The sequence below is a fragment of the Odontesthes bonariensis genome, chromosome 18 (genome assembly GCF_027942865.1).
Source record: "Odontesthes bonariensis isolate fOdoBon6 chromosome 18, fOdoBon6.hap1, whole genome shotgun sequence".
Classification (NCBI taxonomy): Eukaryota; Metazoa; Chordata; class Actinopteri; order Atheriniformes; family Atherinopsidae; genus Odontesthes; species Odontesthes bonariensis.
The window spans coordinates 28,740,200-28,756,505 of record NC_134523.1 but is presented as its reverse complement, the minus strand read 5'-3'; the positions used below and the strand labels follow the sequence as shown (position 1 = coordinate 28,756,505).

Sequence of the window (16,306 nt, the reverse complement as noted above, 5' to 3'; positions counted from 1 at the left end):
AATCTGTTGAAATATCTGTTGAAAACATTTTGTATGGATGTTTTCTTATGGCTTCTGTTTATATTTAAGCTTGGATATAATATATTCCCAGTAAGTTCTCCTAAATTCCCATTAGCTCCCATAATTCCCATTATTCCCATGGAAAGTTTCCAAAATGGAATATATCCAAAATTCCCAAGCTTAACTTCCCATGGAAATTTCCCGGAAATTTTCCGCCCCTTTGCAAGCCTAAATAAGACTCACTGATCCCAGACTGCTGCTTCCCGTACGTCTCCCCGTACGAAACCATGGCGATGACGATGGTCTGCAGGAACGGGCGGAGGGCGGGAGAGAACTGTGGAAACAAAGCCAGCCTCCGGCTATAAAAAGGCCTCACAAATACCTGTTTTATAGTCTCACAAATAGGACAGTTAGGAGACAAAGTGATGCGCGCTAAAAATAATTCGATTTGGAAATCAGCCACAGCTGTTGGCTGACCTGAAAGCCCAGGCAGCGGCCGTAGAAACAAGCTTTGTGCATGGAGCTGTACTCCTGCACGAACCTGAGGCTCAGGTCCTGGTCCTGCAGGGTGTAGAGCTGCCCGTGGTCGTTGTCGTTCATCAGCCGCTGGGCGAGGTGCAGCAGCGCCCGCAGCTGGCACAGGGCGCTGCAGTACGCCTCCATCTCCGAGGTGTTGTGCTCGGCCCGGAAGAAGGCTCTGCTGTAGTTGGAGGCGATGTACCGGCCCTTGTGAACGATGTGCAGAAGGCAGGACTGCAAAACCTGGGAAAAAAGCAATTAAAAACTTAATTTTTATTCATTTTTTCACACTGGTAACATGACAAGTCAAATTTCCCTTCATGTACATGTTTTCCCTCTGTTTACAGCTGCACATCATCTTAGCAAAATCAACAGTCAGGAAATATAGTAGTTCAATAAATGAAAACTAATAAAACATAGGACCAATTACACAGATTTGAAGTGAGAATTAAGAGGAGGAAAGAGAGGAACAAAAAAAAAGAAAGAAAAGGAAAGATCCACACTAGGTATCAAATGACTGGTGGTGTGAATGTATTTAGTACCTAACCAGAAGTCTTATGCTATACACTTATTGTATTAGCAGAGCTATAACAGGTTTCCATCGTTTAATAAAAATAGGTTTCTGAAGTCTTAATGAGTATGTAATTTGCTCCATCTGGTAGATGTCCCATATTTTTTTAATCCATACATTATAAGTAGGAGGATCTGGCTTTAGCCATCTGATGGTTATGCATTTTAGCGCTGCTGTCAGCAGAATGTTTAAGAGATATTTCACATCCCTTCCTTCTACACCCTCAGGGATTTCTCCTAATAATGTCACAATAGGGGTTTGTGGAATATCACGTTTGAAAACCTCTCTGAGAGCATCAAAAACATCTTTCCAGAAAAGGCTTAATTTAGGACACAGCACCACAGTTCCTCCAACATGAGCCACCATGTGCTGTCCCATCTTAGCTGTTATTGGAAAAAGCAAGAAATTTGACACCAGAGGAGAAGAAGAAGAAGAAGAAGAAGAAGAAGAAGAAGAAGAAGAAGACATTTAATGGACTACAAATGTTTAACTTAAAGCAATACAATGTAACTTCTCAAAAAAGCCCATTATGGAGCTCCCAAGTACTTCCGCTCAGCTCCCGGGCCGGTCCAGCAAAGTTACATAGCGCAGTTATTCCAACTCAGACCCCCGAAGGGCATAGGAGACAGGCCAATCGTAATATAAAAACTCATTCTAGCCGCACAATTTTTTTTCAAGCTGTTATTTTAAGGTAGAAATGTTACATAGTATTACTTTAACAGTCGGTGACACCTGATGAGCTGAAATCTTTCATTTCAGGCTCCTGATTCAGACTCATGTGAAGATATAAAACTTTATCATGATTGTAATTACGATAAAACGAGCTGCCATCAGGCGATAAGCGGGGAGGAAACACCCCGGGCGGGTCCATCACAGGGCCTAAAGTCCAAATCAGAAGAAATCCCCGTGGAATCCTGCTTATTTAAACCAGTTAAAGGTTCTTTTTTCATCTTAAAGTAGAAGAATGAACCAAATAACAGAGCAAACTCAATTTAAGATAAAAATAGTGTTTGCTCAGATGAAAACAAGTGCATCAGATGTCAGAAACAGAGGTATCAGTGAGGAATTCTCCGGTTTTATCAGTGAAATGCTAATTTATACATCTATAGATGTACAGATACATATATATGTGTTATCTATACGCTGCTACAAGCTAATTAAATGCTTCCCCATAGGCAGCAGCAGCATGTTTATCTACAGAGGTGACACCTGGTGTGATGTCATCCTTTATGGATGACATCACACCGGATCCTGCACGCTGTGCTGGATAATGTAAATGTAAATGTATTTTATTCATACAGCCCCTTTACAAACAATCATTACGATGTACCAAAGTGCTTTAAAGCAGGTGATAAATAAAGAGAAGAAGAAGTAAAAACAAATAAAAACAATAAAAGAACAGTGAAAGCAATAAAATACAACAAAATAAGATAAAATAAGATAAAAGTGTCATCATACTACTGGGTGTTTTAATCATGACTTTCTGAGATTATCAGCCTGGCTAATCATATCTTTATGGTTTATGGTCTTAGAAACGATCCGTTTCTTATTCTGAAGCTTTGAACCTTCAACCAACTACAAACCACCCAGGATTTGGTTTTCTTGCTCAAACACACTGGAAAAAATGCCCCTCCAAAAATAAATTTAAAAAACAACAAATACAAGACGTTTTTGCTTGAAATAAGCAAAAAAATCTGCCAATGGAACTAGTGAAAATCGGCTTGTCAAGATTTCTTGAAATAAGATGTGATATTTCGGACTTTTTAGTTAAAAGTGATCTTCAAATTAGGTTAAAAACCTCTTCAAATGAAAAAAAAAGCTTGTTTCATATGATATGTGACTCAAAACAATTTGTTTTCAAGACTTTTTCATTTAACAAGATATTCAAGATGTATTGTCTTCAAACAAGTCCCTATATCTGGCTGAAATAGAACTTGTTAGGTAGTTGTGTCTTATATTAAGTGTAATGAGATATTTTGACTAGAAATTAGACAAATATACTTGGTAAGACTTAGATTTTTTCCAGTGCACATGTCAGCAGAACACGTCCTGCTGGGTAAGCCTTACCTTGACCAGCGTGCGGTAGCCATTCCCGGGCGTCTGAGCGTCAAAGTCGTAGTGGTGATAGACGGCGGTGAAGCTGGCCACCACGGGCTTCAGGGCCCGGCCGTGCTCCTGGATGGTTTTCATGCAGGTGACCAGGCGCTGGGCCACGGTGCCGTACGTCACGTCTGCCAGCCCACACAGGACGGAGATGTTGTCGTCGCACACTTTCTCCAAGGCTGCAAACACCACTTTGTAATCCATGTCTGAGGCTGGGAGACACACAGGGAGACGTCAGGGCTGCTTTATATCCGCCTTAGCAGCTGCGAACACATGTGATGGGAACCACCTATCCTGAGAGTAAACACATTGATCACACCGGCCGCCACATTACTCCCTGCTGTGGGGACTCTTCTGTACTCGTGTTATCTGCTCGGTCAAGGGTTGAAGTTCCAGAACAGCCCGAAGGAAGAACTTTGACTCCCACCGACTGTGTCAAACACAGGAAGTTACTTTAATTACAACCATAACCAGGATTCCAGATGTAGCGTGAACTCTGCTCCGTCAACAGAAGTGGTTAAACAGGAGAGGCTGATTATTGACAACTTGTTCCACTATCTTTAAAGATTACAGGAAGTAACTGACATATTTGAATTTCCATGTAAACACTGCCTTTCAAATGAACGTGGAAAAGCCCCGATCAACAGTTCTCCGGAGTTTTTCTTTGTTAAGCCACTTAACTCTAATGAAACCTATTTTTTGCCTGGACAATGGACTCAATTTACCTGCGTAAATTCACTCCCTTGGTGTCTCAGTGGCCGTTAGATTTCATTTAGTTTATTACGGTTTTTACATTTGTTTAGTTTTGATTATTGACACAAGAGGACGAATAGCCACTACACATTCAAATTGAGACAAAAATAAATGAGAAGTTAAAGAAATTTGAGTAAAATTTAGTCATAGATAAGAAAAAAAATGGGGATTTATACATGAAATAAAGTTAAAATAACAAGATTAAAGCTCAAATTTGTTAAAAATATTCATTTTTTCTGTCAAAATGTCTGCAAACATCTTTAGTTTGATTTTCCTTTAATGATGGAAATATGTTTCAGCTGAAGCTGGAGTGTTGTTGCACCTGGGTATCTTCAGAGGAATGTGTTTTTTCTTTGTTAAGCCACTAAACTCTGAGCTATGAACCATTCAGGCAGGAAAAAGGCTAAATTTACCTAAACATGAGTAATAAAAACTGTTCTTTTTACAGAAAAGTTCAAGATTAAAACACTGATGTTCAGTTAGTTAAGATTCAAATGATCCCACAGGACAAAAGTGAGGAAAGTTAATGCTTTTATACTGAAAAAAAAGGGTAAATTATGACTAAAAGTCGTTGTTTTGCAACAAAATTAAGGAAGTGAGTCAAATCTATTAGATGGAACAGATAAAGTAAATAAATTTAAAGTCATGAAAACAAAAGATGGAGCAGAAGTCCTGATCCAGATCTCATTTCTTTACATTTTCCTTCCAAGCAGCCAGACTCTCCTGTAATATTTTACAGTGGTCTCGATCGATAGCTTTTATTTGGACATTTTCTGCCTTTTTCATCCATTTTCAGTTCAGATTAATGTGTTTTTTCTTTGTTAAGCCACTTAACTCTGAGCTATGAACCATTCAGGCAGTAAAAAGGCTCCTAACTCAAGGGATGAACCAGTGTTGTGTCCACACAGAACAGACAACTTAGCAAAGAAGTCATTTTAAACTGGATCTTTAGGCACTTTGTTCCCAGCAGCCTCTCACAGAGACGCATCATTTGTTCCCATTTCTTAAGCTGCAACTGTGAAAAACAGCTTCATAGTTTCAACTTTTTTGTACATTTACATTAAAACTGCTTTCAACTACCAAAAGAGTCAAATTAATATAAGAAATTCAGTTTAAAATAATACTTATCCCAAAAAAAATGAATGTTATCACATCTAAAAGTAGAAAAATAGGGAAAAAAAACAGACAATAATAAGAATTATATTTTATACAACATCAAGAAAAAGTAAATACGATTAAATTTAAAGCTTAAAAAAGGAATATAAGATATAATCTAATGACTAATTATGGAACAATTAATATAAATGAAATGATTAAACTGTTTTATGCCACCAGAAATGAATAATCTAGAAGCTCTTTGTGGGTTTTAGACTGGAATTAAGATTTGTTCCCATTTCTTTAGCTGCATGTGTGAAAAACAGCAAAGATAACACAGTCTGACAGACAGAAAACAGGATTTCTGCAGCAACAAGGTGATTCCCAAAGAGCTGTTAGCTGAAAACTCGGCATATCTCAGCATGGTGTGCAGTGTGTCCTTAAAACATTTGAGGAAACTGGACAAGTGGAGGACAAAAGAAGAAGTGTCAGGCCTAAAGAACTATCTACAGCAGATGAACAGGATCTGAAAGTGATGTCCTTAAGAAAGAGGAAAAAATCCAGCAAAGACCTGACACAGGAGCTGAGAGATGCATCTGGACCTTCAGCTGATCCATCTGCTGTTGGCCCAAGCCTCATCAGAAATGGGCTCCATGGAAGGGTGGCTGTCAGGAAGCCGTTCTTAAGGAAGGGAAACAGGGAGAAAAGGCTGAGCTGTGCCAAAGGACACAAGAAGTGGGCTGAAAATCAGTGGCAGCAGGTCTGATGGAGGGATGAATCCTCCCCAGAGCCCGGAGCTCAACATTACTGAAGCAGTGTGGGATCATGTTGGCAGAGAACGGAACAAAAGGCAGCCGACATCCAAAGAAGAGCTTTGGGATGTCCTTCAAGAAGCCTGGAGAACTATTCCTGAAGACTCCCTAAAGAAAGGACAGAAAGCTCGTCTGAGAGGGTTCAGGCTGTGTTGGAGGAGAAAGGAGCTCAGAGCACATATTCACTTTAAAGCTGCTCAGAACTGAACTAACTCTGGTTCTGCCTCAGATTCTGGGTTTATGTTCATGTTGGAACATGTTTCAGTGAATCTCTGCAGCTGTTACCATGGAAACAGCTGTAGATATTCACTTTAAAGCTGCTCAGAACTGAACTAACTCTGGTTCTGCCTCAGATTCTGGGTTTATGTTCATGTTGGAACATGTTTCAGTGAATCTCTGCAGCTGTTTCCTTCTTTAATATAAACATATAAAGAAATGAAGCTGGATCAAAGCAGCTGATATTATGTAATCAGCTTTGATTGGAATGGCTGGACTGTAATGACACGTCTGGCTTTTTCTGCATCAGTGTTACAAAACTCCTTGTTTGTCAGTTCAATATGAAAAAAAATGTGATATTGATTTATCAGAAAACTTCAGGTTTGAGAGAGGGGTCAGCGTGATGAGCGGTGGGAGATAAAGGAATAAACAGAGAGCATTTCTCTGTATCCCATTAAAGTGGGAGAGTCGTGTAAACTGAGCCCCCAGCAGGAGGAGAAATCAGGACATGGTGTCACCATGTTCACAAACACTGTGGGCATTGTCAGAGCCGACACATGCTCGGCTGGGTTTTTCTATTTCTGGGCAGTCGCCAAGGTCTCAGCGGGCAGATTTTAGGCCTCCGACAACTGAAGATGCTCGAATTAAATGTACTTAATTTAAAAGGTCTGATTCTAATTTTCTTTCTTAGAAAATAAGGAGCATCAGGAGCATAAAAAATGACTTTTCTTCACTTTACTTTCTGACCTCCATCCGTCTGTTCCACTTATTCTGTGCACAGAAATGAAATGTGTGAAAAAAATAAGTTTTAAATACGCGGTCAGTGGGTTTTTAGAGGCTCTACATGACGATGCAACATGGATCAGGCTTACAGGTAGAACGGTTTCTGTCTCTGTGGAGCTCACTGGACACATCATCAGCGCTGGAAGTAAATAAAACTCACCTGTCACCATAAACAAAGAGTTATTTATTAAGAGCATCATTATTAATAGATCAGAATCAGACGGCTTCGGGTTGCACTCGGGGGTTGTTTCAGGCTGGAACCTTCTCAGGACTGAAGCACCACCGGGATGATATTAATCAGGTAATCTGTGTTTTCTGAGTGAGAAATGTCTCCGACTCTGCAGGCCTCTGTTAGCATGTTAAAGGTCACCCCAAGGTCAGAAACCCAAGAGCTACATCTCAGACTCTGCAGGCCTCAGTTAGCATGTTAAAGGTTAAAGGTCATGACAGCACAGTTAGAAACAGACTGAACAAGTATGGCTTAAGTGGAAGGGCTGGAGGAGAAAGCCTCTTCTCTCTAAAAAGAAGATGGCAGCACAGCTTACGTTTGCAAAGCTGCATCTGAACAAACCACAAGACTTCTGGAACAATGTCCTTTGGACAGAGCAGACCAAAGTGGAGATGTTTTCTCATAATGCACAGCAGCACGTTTGGAGGAAACCAAACACAGCATATCAGCACAAACACCTCACACCAGCTGTCAAGCACGGTGGTGGAGGGCTGATGATCTGGGCTGGTTCTGCAGCCACAGGACCTGGGCACCTCGCAGTAACTGAGTCCACCATGAACTCCTCTGGATACCAAAGTGTTCTAGAGTCAGATGTGAGGCCGTCTAAAGCTGGGCTGAAACTGTTTCATCAACAAGACAAAGATCCCAAACACAGCGGCAGATCTACAGCAGAATGTGTGAAGAAGAGAAGAATCGAGGTGTTGCAACGGTCCAGTCAGAGTCCAGACCTCAGCCTGACTGAGATACTGTGGTGGGACCTTCAGAGAGCTGTGCAGAAACCAGAGCTGCAAACCTCAATGAGCTGAAGCAGCGCTGGAGAGAAGAGTGGGCCAAGAGAAAAACCAGCTGCTGGATCAGGGGTTCACTTAGTTTCTCACTGCTGCTACCAGCTGCAGGATCAGGGGTTCACTTAGTTTCTCACACACTGCTGCTACCAGCTGCTGGATCAGGGGTTCACTTAGTTTCTCACACACTGCTGCTACCAGCTGCTGGATCAGGGGTTCACTTAGTTTCTCACTCACTGCTGCTACCAGCTGCTGGATCAGGGGTTCACTTAGTTTCTCACTCACTGCTACTACCAGCTGCTGGATCAGGGGTTCACTTGGTTTGTCACTCACTGCTGCTACCAGCTGCTGGATCAGGGGTTCACTTAGTTTATCACTCACTGCTGCTACCAGCTGCTGGATCAGGGGTTCACTTAGTTTCTCACTGCTGCTACCAGCTGCAGGATCAGGGGTTCACTTAGTTTCTCACTGCTCCTACCAGCTGCTGGATCAGGGGTTCACTTAGTTTCTCACTCACTGCTGCTACCAGCTGCTGGATCAGGGGTTCACTTGGTTTCTCACTCACTGCTACTACCAGCTGCTGGATCAGGGGTTCACTTAGTTTATCACTCACTGCTGCTACCAGCTGCTGGATCAGGGGTTCACTTAGTTTCTCACACACTGCTGCTACCAGCTGCTGGATCAGGGGTTCACTTAGTTTCTCACACACTGCTGCTACCAGCTGCTGGATCAGGGGTTCACTTAGTTTCTCACACACTGCTGCTACCAGCTGCTGGATCAGGGGTTCACTTAGTTTCTCACACACTGCTGCTACCAGCTGCTGGATCAGGGGTTCACTTAGTTTCTCAAACTCAGTTTAATATGTGTTTTGTTCGTCTGGAGGCTGGATTTACTGGGTTATCTTTAGCATCTCCTGATGTATTAAACCTTAAAAGTGAAGCAGGGTGTACTTTCTCTTCCCCCTCTGCTCGGTGTGAGGCTTTAAAACGTACCCCGTGCTATCTGTGTATCCTTCAGTAACACCGACAGCCTGACCTCTCCACCTCAGCCCTCTCAGCTGATGAATGACGCAGACCTGTCAACACACCACCGTCAGTTTACTTTCTGCTCTCCGCTCCTCGTTCTTTCAAACTGCTCCGTTTCACAACACTTTCGACTCGTTTTCTTCCACCGAGTCGCGCTCCCGTGATCGTAGTGAGAACCAACCGACCGTTTGTCACCAACCGCCGGTGTCAACTCCCCTCCGCTCCACCAACTTTAAACGACTTCGGTTGTCTATTTTAGAGTCGCGGGGGAACGCAGACAAGACAGCGACACGGTTTTGACGTCGACGCTTAATGATCCGCGTCACGTTAAAACGTTAAAGACCCGAAAAAACGCCACAGAAATGAGACACTCCGCGGCGGTTTAAAGCGCTTCCACTCACCCGCCCGCATCCTCTTCCTTGATATTCTGTCAGTTTCTGGCAGCGCGCGCGCCCGCCCGCCAGAGCGCGGGGTGGTGGAAACGTCAGGCGAAGGGAACGCGAGGCGGCGCGCGGGCACCCAAAATAACCTGTTAGCTTAAAAACAAAAATCTACAAGTAAGCTAACAAACGATTTTCCGTTTAACTAAAATCATGATGTGTTTACTGAGTTATTTATCTTTTTATTCATTTTATTTTATTTTTAATTTTTTTTAACTTCACGTTAATGTTCTTTTTGTATCTACGTAGAAATAACTTACAGTTACTGAGTTATTTTTTATTTTTTTATTTTATTATTATTATTTTTAACATCACGTCAGTGTTCTTTTTGTATCTACGTAGAAATAACTTATAGTTACTGAGTTATTTATTTATTTTATTTTTTATTTTTTTAACGTCACGTCAATGTTCTTTTTGTATGTACGTAGAAATAACTTACAGTTACTGAGTTATTTTTTTATTTATTTATTTTATTTTTTATTTTTTTAACGTCACATCAATGTTCTTTTTGTATCTACGTAGAAATAACTTACAGTTACTGAGTTATTTTTTTATTCATCCATCCATCCATTATCTATACCGCTGAATCTGTCGATCGGGTCGCGGGCGGGCTGGAGCCTATCCCAGCAGTCAATGGGCGAGAGGCGGGGTACACCCTGGACAGGCCGCCAGTTTATTTTTTTATTTTATTTATTTTATTATTATTATTTTTAACGTCACGTCAATGTTCTTTTGTATCAACATAGAAATAACTTACAGTTACTGAGTTATTATTCATTTATTTATTTTATTTTTTATTTTTTTAACGTCACGTTAATGTTCTTTTTGTATCTACGTAGAAATAACTTACAGTTACTGAATTATTTATTCACCAATAGAAGACCACTACCCTATGACACGTAAAAGGCCACGCCCCCATGTTCAAGATTTGAATCAATAACACTTCATATAATAGTCCTGACACCTTTATTTAACCCAAAATAAATGTTTTATTGCGCTTAAAAGTTCATTTTCCTGTATGTACGAACCCTTTTTCCAGAAATATCGAGACGCTTTCTAAAACACTTCAGACTTTAATTATTTTCAGCTTCTTCACTCACCAACTTCTTTGTGTTCAGGAAACAGAACCACATCCAGAATCTGAAGCATCAACACTCTGTAAAAGCTGTTCCAGAGTCATGTTCCCATCTGCTGGTTGGAGAAGCTTCCAGAACGCTGTTCCTGTAGATTCTGTAAACTTTCTGTCTTTCTGTGACTCCAGAACAACTTTTACTGAGTGTTACTGCAGCAGATTCTGGATTTACGATGAAACTGTTCAGTGAAGATGCTGAAAATCTTTTCTTCTTCCGTTAAATAAAGGTTCAAACTAAGCAACAAATGACAGATATCGCTCCTTTTCTCCCTCTGTTGGACTGGAAAATGTGGATTTAGTCGCAGCTACACTAAATAAATGTAAACACACAAGAGAAGAAAGAGTAAAGCACCTATTTTACCTACCTGTGCCGTACATTATTTAACAAAGTTATTTAACTTATAGTTAGTTTAAATTATCATAGTGTTATTTCAGAGACTGGAACTGTTTAAAAAGCGTTATTTTTAGTCAATCCAATCCAATCCATTTTATTTATAAAGCACAGTTTAGATAAACACAAAGGTTTCCAAAGTGCTGTACAATAGAATAAATACAATAAAACACAATGTATAAATAGACTTTCCACCCTACCCCAAATAAAATATCTGTGAACATAAAATCAAACAGCCTATGTAGTATTAAAAGCCGAGGAAAAGAGGTGCGTTTTAAGAAGAGTTTTAAAATGAGACAGTTAGGAACTAGACATTAGTCACTGTTAGAGCTTTAGCTCCACTGTTCGTCCTTTTTTTTTATGAATTATCTCAACAGATCCTGGACCAACAGTCCATGTAAGCTGATTATTTCTGTTATGGATCTAATCAAATCAAATCAAATTTATTTGTAGCACATTTCATGCAGAAACAATTCAAAGTGCTTCACATAAAATAAAAGAATTGCAGCAGGGAGTGTAAGAAGCATTAAAATACATAAAAGAAAATAAAGAGAAACAAATAAAATCATTTAAATGAATTTAAAAACAAGCAACAGTCCAGATAAGTTCAAAGATATCGTGCAGATTTCACGCATAGACACATGAGAACAGAAATGTTTTTAACCTGGATTTAAAAATATCTCCATTTGGTGAAAGTTTAATATATTAAGTTATCCAAACTTCCGCCTGGGTTATCCATAGCGTTCCGTGGGATATTATTCAAAGTGTTGGAAACACTGCTTTAGTTCTGCATTCTCACAGGATTTAGCAGAAATGATCCGCTTGTATCAGCTATTAAAGATGCTTGGCTGAACAACAACACATGACTGGGATGTGAATATGAAGATCCATTTCATGGGCATCAAGATATGTTTCACTTTTACTTTTGGAGTTGAATTTTGCAGCTTAAAAGTGAGACCTTTAACTTTAAGCCCGTTTTATATCACGTCATCGTTTCCCTTGCTGACGAGCAGCAAACATTTTGGCCACTTTTTTAAGTGGCTGTATTTATCCTTCAAGTGTAAATGAATCATGTGAATTCATGCTGATTTACTGCATTTGTGACTCACTGGAAAAAATGCCCCTCCAAATATAAGTAAAAAAACAACAAATACAAGACGTTTTTGCTTGAAATAAGCAAAAAAATCTGCCAATGGAACTAGTGAAAATCGGCTTGTCAAGATTTCTTGAAATAAGATGTGATATTTAGGACTTTTGAGATAAAAGTGATCTTGAAATTAGCTTAAAAACCTCTTCAAATGTCAAAAAAAGCTTGTTTCATATGATATGGGACTCAAAACAATTTGTTTTCAAGACTTTTTCATTTAACAAGATATTCAAGATGTATTGTCTTCAAACAAGTCCCTATATCTGGCTGAAATGGAACTTGTTAGGCAGTTGTGTCTTATTTTAAGTGTAATGAGATATTTTGACGAGAAATGAGACAAATATACTTGGTAAGACTTTGATTTTTCCCAGTGCAGGTGTGAGTGTCCGTCTGAATGCTTATCTTTGGGGTCTCTGCTGACCTGCTTCACCTTAAATCTTTCCCAGATCACTGCAGATCTTAAACCTGGGCATTACACTTCCGTGAAGCGGGGTTAACAATTGATGCCGCCAGTTTACTCATAAACTGTCAACAGAAGTGTCGTGCAAACAGCTCCGACTTCCTGACTTCCATGCTGGCGTGGAGGATGAAACCGACTCCACAGGTTTTTAAAATGTAAAATCCAAGTGAAACGGAAGGTAAATAAATGGTGTAAAAGCTCTGAAACGAACCTTCGGATCGTGTCTAAGTTGGAAAAAAATGTCCCTCCAAAAATAAGTAAAAAAACAACAAATAAAAGACTTTTTGCTTGAAATAAGCAAAAAAATCTGCCAATGGAACTAGTGAAAATCAGCTTGTCGAGATTTCTTGAAATAAAATGGGATATTTAGGACTTTTGAGTTAAAAGTGATCTTGAAATTAGCTTAAAAACCTCTTCAAATGAAAAAAAAAAAGCTTCTTTCATATGATTTGTTTTCAAGACTTTTTCATTTAACAAGATATTCAAGATGTATTGTCTTCAAACAAGTCCCTATATCTGGCTGAAATGGTACTTGTTAGGCAGTTTTGTCTTATATTATGTGTAATGAGATACTCAATGAGACAAATATACTTGGTAAGATTTAGATTTTTTTTCCAGTGCAGTTCTCAGCAGACAGAAACTTGGACTCTACTTTCATTGTTTGATGATCCATCCATCCATTATCTATACCGCTGAATCCGTCGGTCGGGTCGCGGGCGGGCTGGAGCCTATCCCAGCAGTCAATGGGCGAGAGGCGGGGTACACCCTGGACAGGCCAGCAGTCCATCGCAGGGCCACATAGAGACAAACGAAACAAACTCTCACACTCACTCCTAAGGACAATTTAGAGATGCCAATCGACCTAACATGCATGATTTTTTGGACAGTGGGAGGAAGCCGGAGTACCCGGAGAGAACCCACGCATACACGGGGAGAACATGCAAACTCCACACAGAAAGGCCCCAGCTGGGTGTTGAACCTGGAACCTTCTTGCTGTGAGGCGACGGTGATAACCACCACACCACCGTGCAGCCCTTTGTTTGATGATTTTTATTCAAATTTTATTCTTTAAACTTTCTAGATATCTCTGCGCTGAAACAAGAGGCAGTTTTTTTGTACTTGCTTGCTTTGAATTCCCGCCTCTGTCTTGCTGAAATGCTTGCTGAAATGCTCGTAGAACAGCTCGACATCGATGCCGATCTAGTCTACGAATCCAGAGAACGTGCCCGTCTGAAGAGGGTTAAATTAAGTTCACTTTGCTTTAACTTAATGCCAATATTGTAATATCCTCAGTAAACATTTGTGCTTTATTCCTTCTGCCTCTGGTGTGAGTACAGGAAACAAATCTGAAGGGAAAGACTTTAGCTTCTTTTGTGTAGATTTGCTCTAAAGGGTTAATGCGCCCTGATAACAGGAAGTATGTAAAGCTTCCTTCTTCATGAGCAGCAGCTGATATGATTGTTTAAGTCGTACCTGAAAGGACTGAGACCAGCTGGGGGGGAAAAACCCTGATTTACAACTCACGCAACACAAACGGTACATTCAAACTAAGGCTCATTTACAAGTTTCTGTCACCTAAACACACATGTATGGAGGCAATGAAGGCTCAACAGTGTTTCAGGGGAGGAAAAGTTGGCTGAGCCGCCTCTCCTCTCCAGTAGAGACAAATAGGTCAAATCACCTGCGGATAGTTTAGATCTTAGGCCCCGTTTACACGATAGGAAGACGCAGATATTTTCTTTTTTCTTTTCTTTTCTTTTCTCATTTACACAAAACTCCGTTTTTATCACAGTAAACGATTATTTCTAAAACCTCCGGCCAAAGTGGGCCGGAGGTGGCGCATAATGTTCTTAAACGTCACTTAATGTGCCAGAAAATGCTTAACGTCATGCGAGCGCCTTATGTTTACAGTTTGTTTGGCTACTGATCAGGATTATCATGGATGATGTTAAAGTTCTACTAATTTTTACGTTTGTGCAAACGATTCTGGCCTTATTGCATTTGCCACCCCAAACCTGCTCGCACAGTTCAAAATAGAGGAGCACCACTCTTCAGTGGCCGCTCCTGCGTCCAGTATCCACTGACTGTCTATATTTCCCTCTTATTGTCTTCAGTTTTGTTGTGATATTTGCTCGCGTTATCTCCTCATTCACATGACGAAAGTCCTCGATTCTGAGGATTTTGATTGGCTTGCATGGCTTTATTCCTTTCCCTACACTGCCGCCAATAGGTTTGGCATAGTTATTATGGCGCTTGATGGCGTATTTATGCGGGTTGATGTAAATGACAAGTATTTTGAAAACGATGTTGTGTGCACGATGTTATTATTGAAAACGGAGGGGGGGAAATATTCGTTTCTCTAAATAGTTGCCATGCCGCCACAAATGGCAGCCTCGGGACTTCGCTCTCTTGTACTTTGTCTGTTTTTGTGTGCTTATCACGTTTTCTGTGATAATTTATCAGTAACTTTTACAAGGGAAGAACTGCTAAGCATCAGGCCAAGCTCTTTTGGAACTTTTTCTCCTTTTTTTCCCAACCCAACAACTTTTTCCGAAATACTGATTTCAGAGCTGGCGTGCTAGTGAAATTAAGGAAGCGGGGACTGTGCACCTCGCTCCCAGCAATTCATCAGGCAAACGTGCGGTCTCTATCAAATAAGATGGATGAGCTGCTGCTTCTAAACCAAACCAACTCGGACTTAAGGAGATCTGCTGCCCTGTTTTTCACCGAGACATGGCTCAGCGATAGAATCCCGGACAACGCACTTCAACTGCCTGGATTTCAACTCATCTGTTCAGATCGGAATACAGGATTAGCAGGGAAAACGAAAGGTGGAGGAATATGCTTCTATTTAAACGAAGGTTGGTGCACAGATATCACAGTGCTGGGAAAAACATGCAGCCCACACTTAGAGACTCTCTTCATAAACTGCAAGCCCTTTGATTCTCCGCGAGAATTCTCGTCGTTTGTTATGGTCGGTGTTTACATCCCACCACAAGCTTGCGTAGTAGACGCGTTACAACAACTGGCTGATCGGATAACAGACATTGAGAAAAACCATCCGGACTCTCTCATCATTATTGTTGGGGATTTTAACAGCGCCAATCTCAGGGAACTCCCTTAATACAGACAGCATATCAAGATTCCCTCCAGGGACAAAAACACTTTGGACTACTCTTACACCGTTTTAAAAGATGCCTACCGCGCCATTTCACGGGCAGCTCTACGACTCTCAGACCACTGTCTGCTGCACCTCATCCCAACCTATAAGCAGAAACTGAAAACTTCTAAAACCGTGGTAAAGACTGTTAAGAACTGGACAACGGAATCCAAGCTGGAGCTGCAGGCTTGCTTTGACTGCACCAACTGGAGTGTTTTTGTAGCCACAGCTACAGACCTCGATGACCTCACTGACACTGTAACATCATATATCAGTTTTTGCGAGGACATCTGTGTGCAATCCAAGATCTTCTGCACTTACAATAACAGCAAACCTTGGTTCACTCCTAATCTTAGGAAGCTACGCCAAGCCAAAGAGGAGGCCTACAGGAGTGGGGACCGGGATCTGTATAGGCAGGCCAGGAAAAAACTGTCTAAGGAAATAAATGTAGCTAAAAGATCCTACAGTGAGAAGCTAAAAAATAATTTAGCTTCAAATGATCCTGCATCAAGGCTCGTGTATACTTCGCAGCAGTGTGTCGCAGACACGACGCAGTTATTTTTGATTTATGCCTTGAAGCGCTGTCTGTGCTATGTTAATCCCACGCCACAACGCAAGAGGGACAATCACGAACAAGCTAGGATTGTGGGTGTTACGGTTACGGAGGTCATTCAACAACAATGGC

The 16,306-nt window shown here is 40.8% G+C and overlaps 1 protein-coding gene across 1 annotated transcript in view; it reads right to left on the bottom strand.

Moving 5' to 3' along the window:
* lipea (lipase, hormone-sensitive a) overlaps positions 1-9,332 on the bottom strand; it is a 29,632-nt gene extending 20,300 nt beyond the window's left edge. The window contains exons 1-4 of the mRNA XM_075449189.1: positions 9,293-9,332; positions 3,158-3,405; positions 478-762; positions 244-334 (exon numbers count right to left, since the gene is read on the bottom strand). Of these exons, the coding sequence (XP_075305304.1) occupies positions 244-334; positions 478-762; positions 3,158-3,405; positions 9,293-9,302 (634 nt within the window). The 5' untranslated portion in view covers positions 9,303-9,332. The remainder of the gene's footprint in view (positions 1-243; positions 335-477; positions 763-3,157; positions 3,406-9,292) is intronic.
* Positions 9,333-16,306: the final 6,974 nt, after the last annotated feature.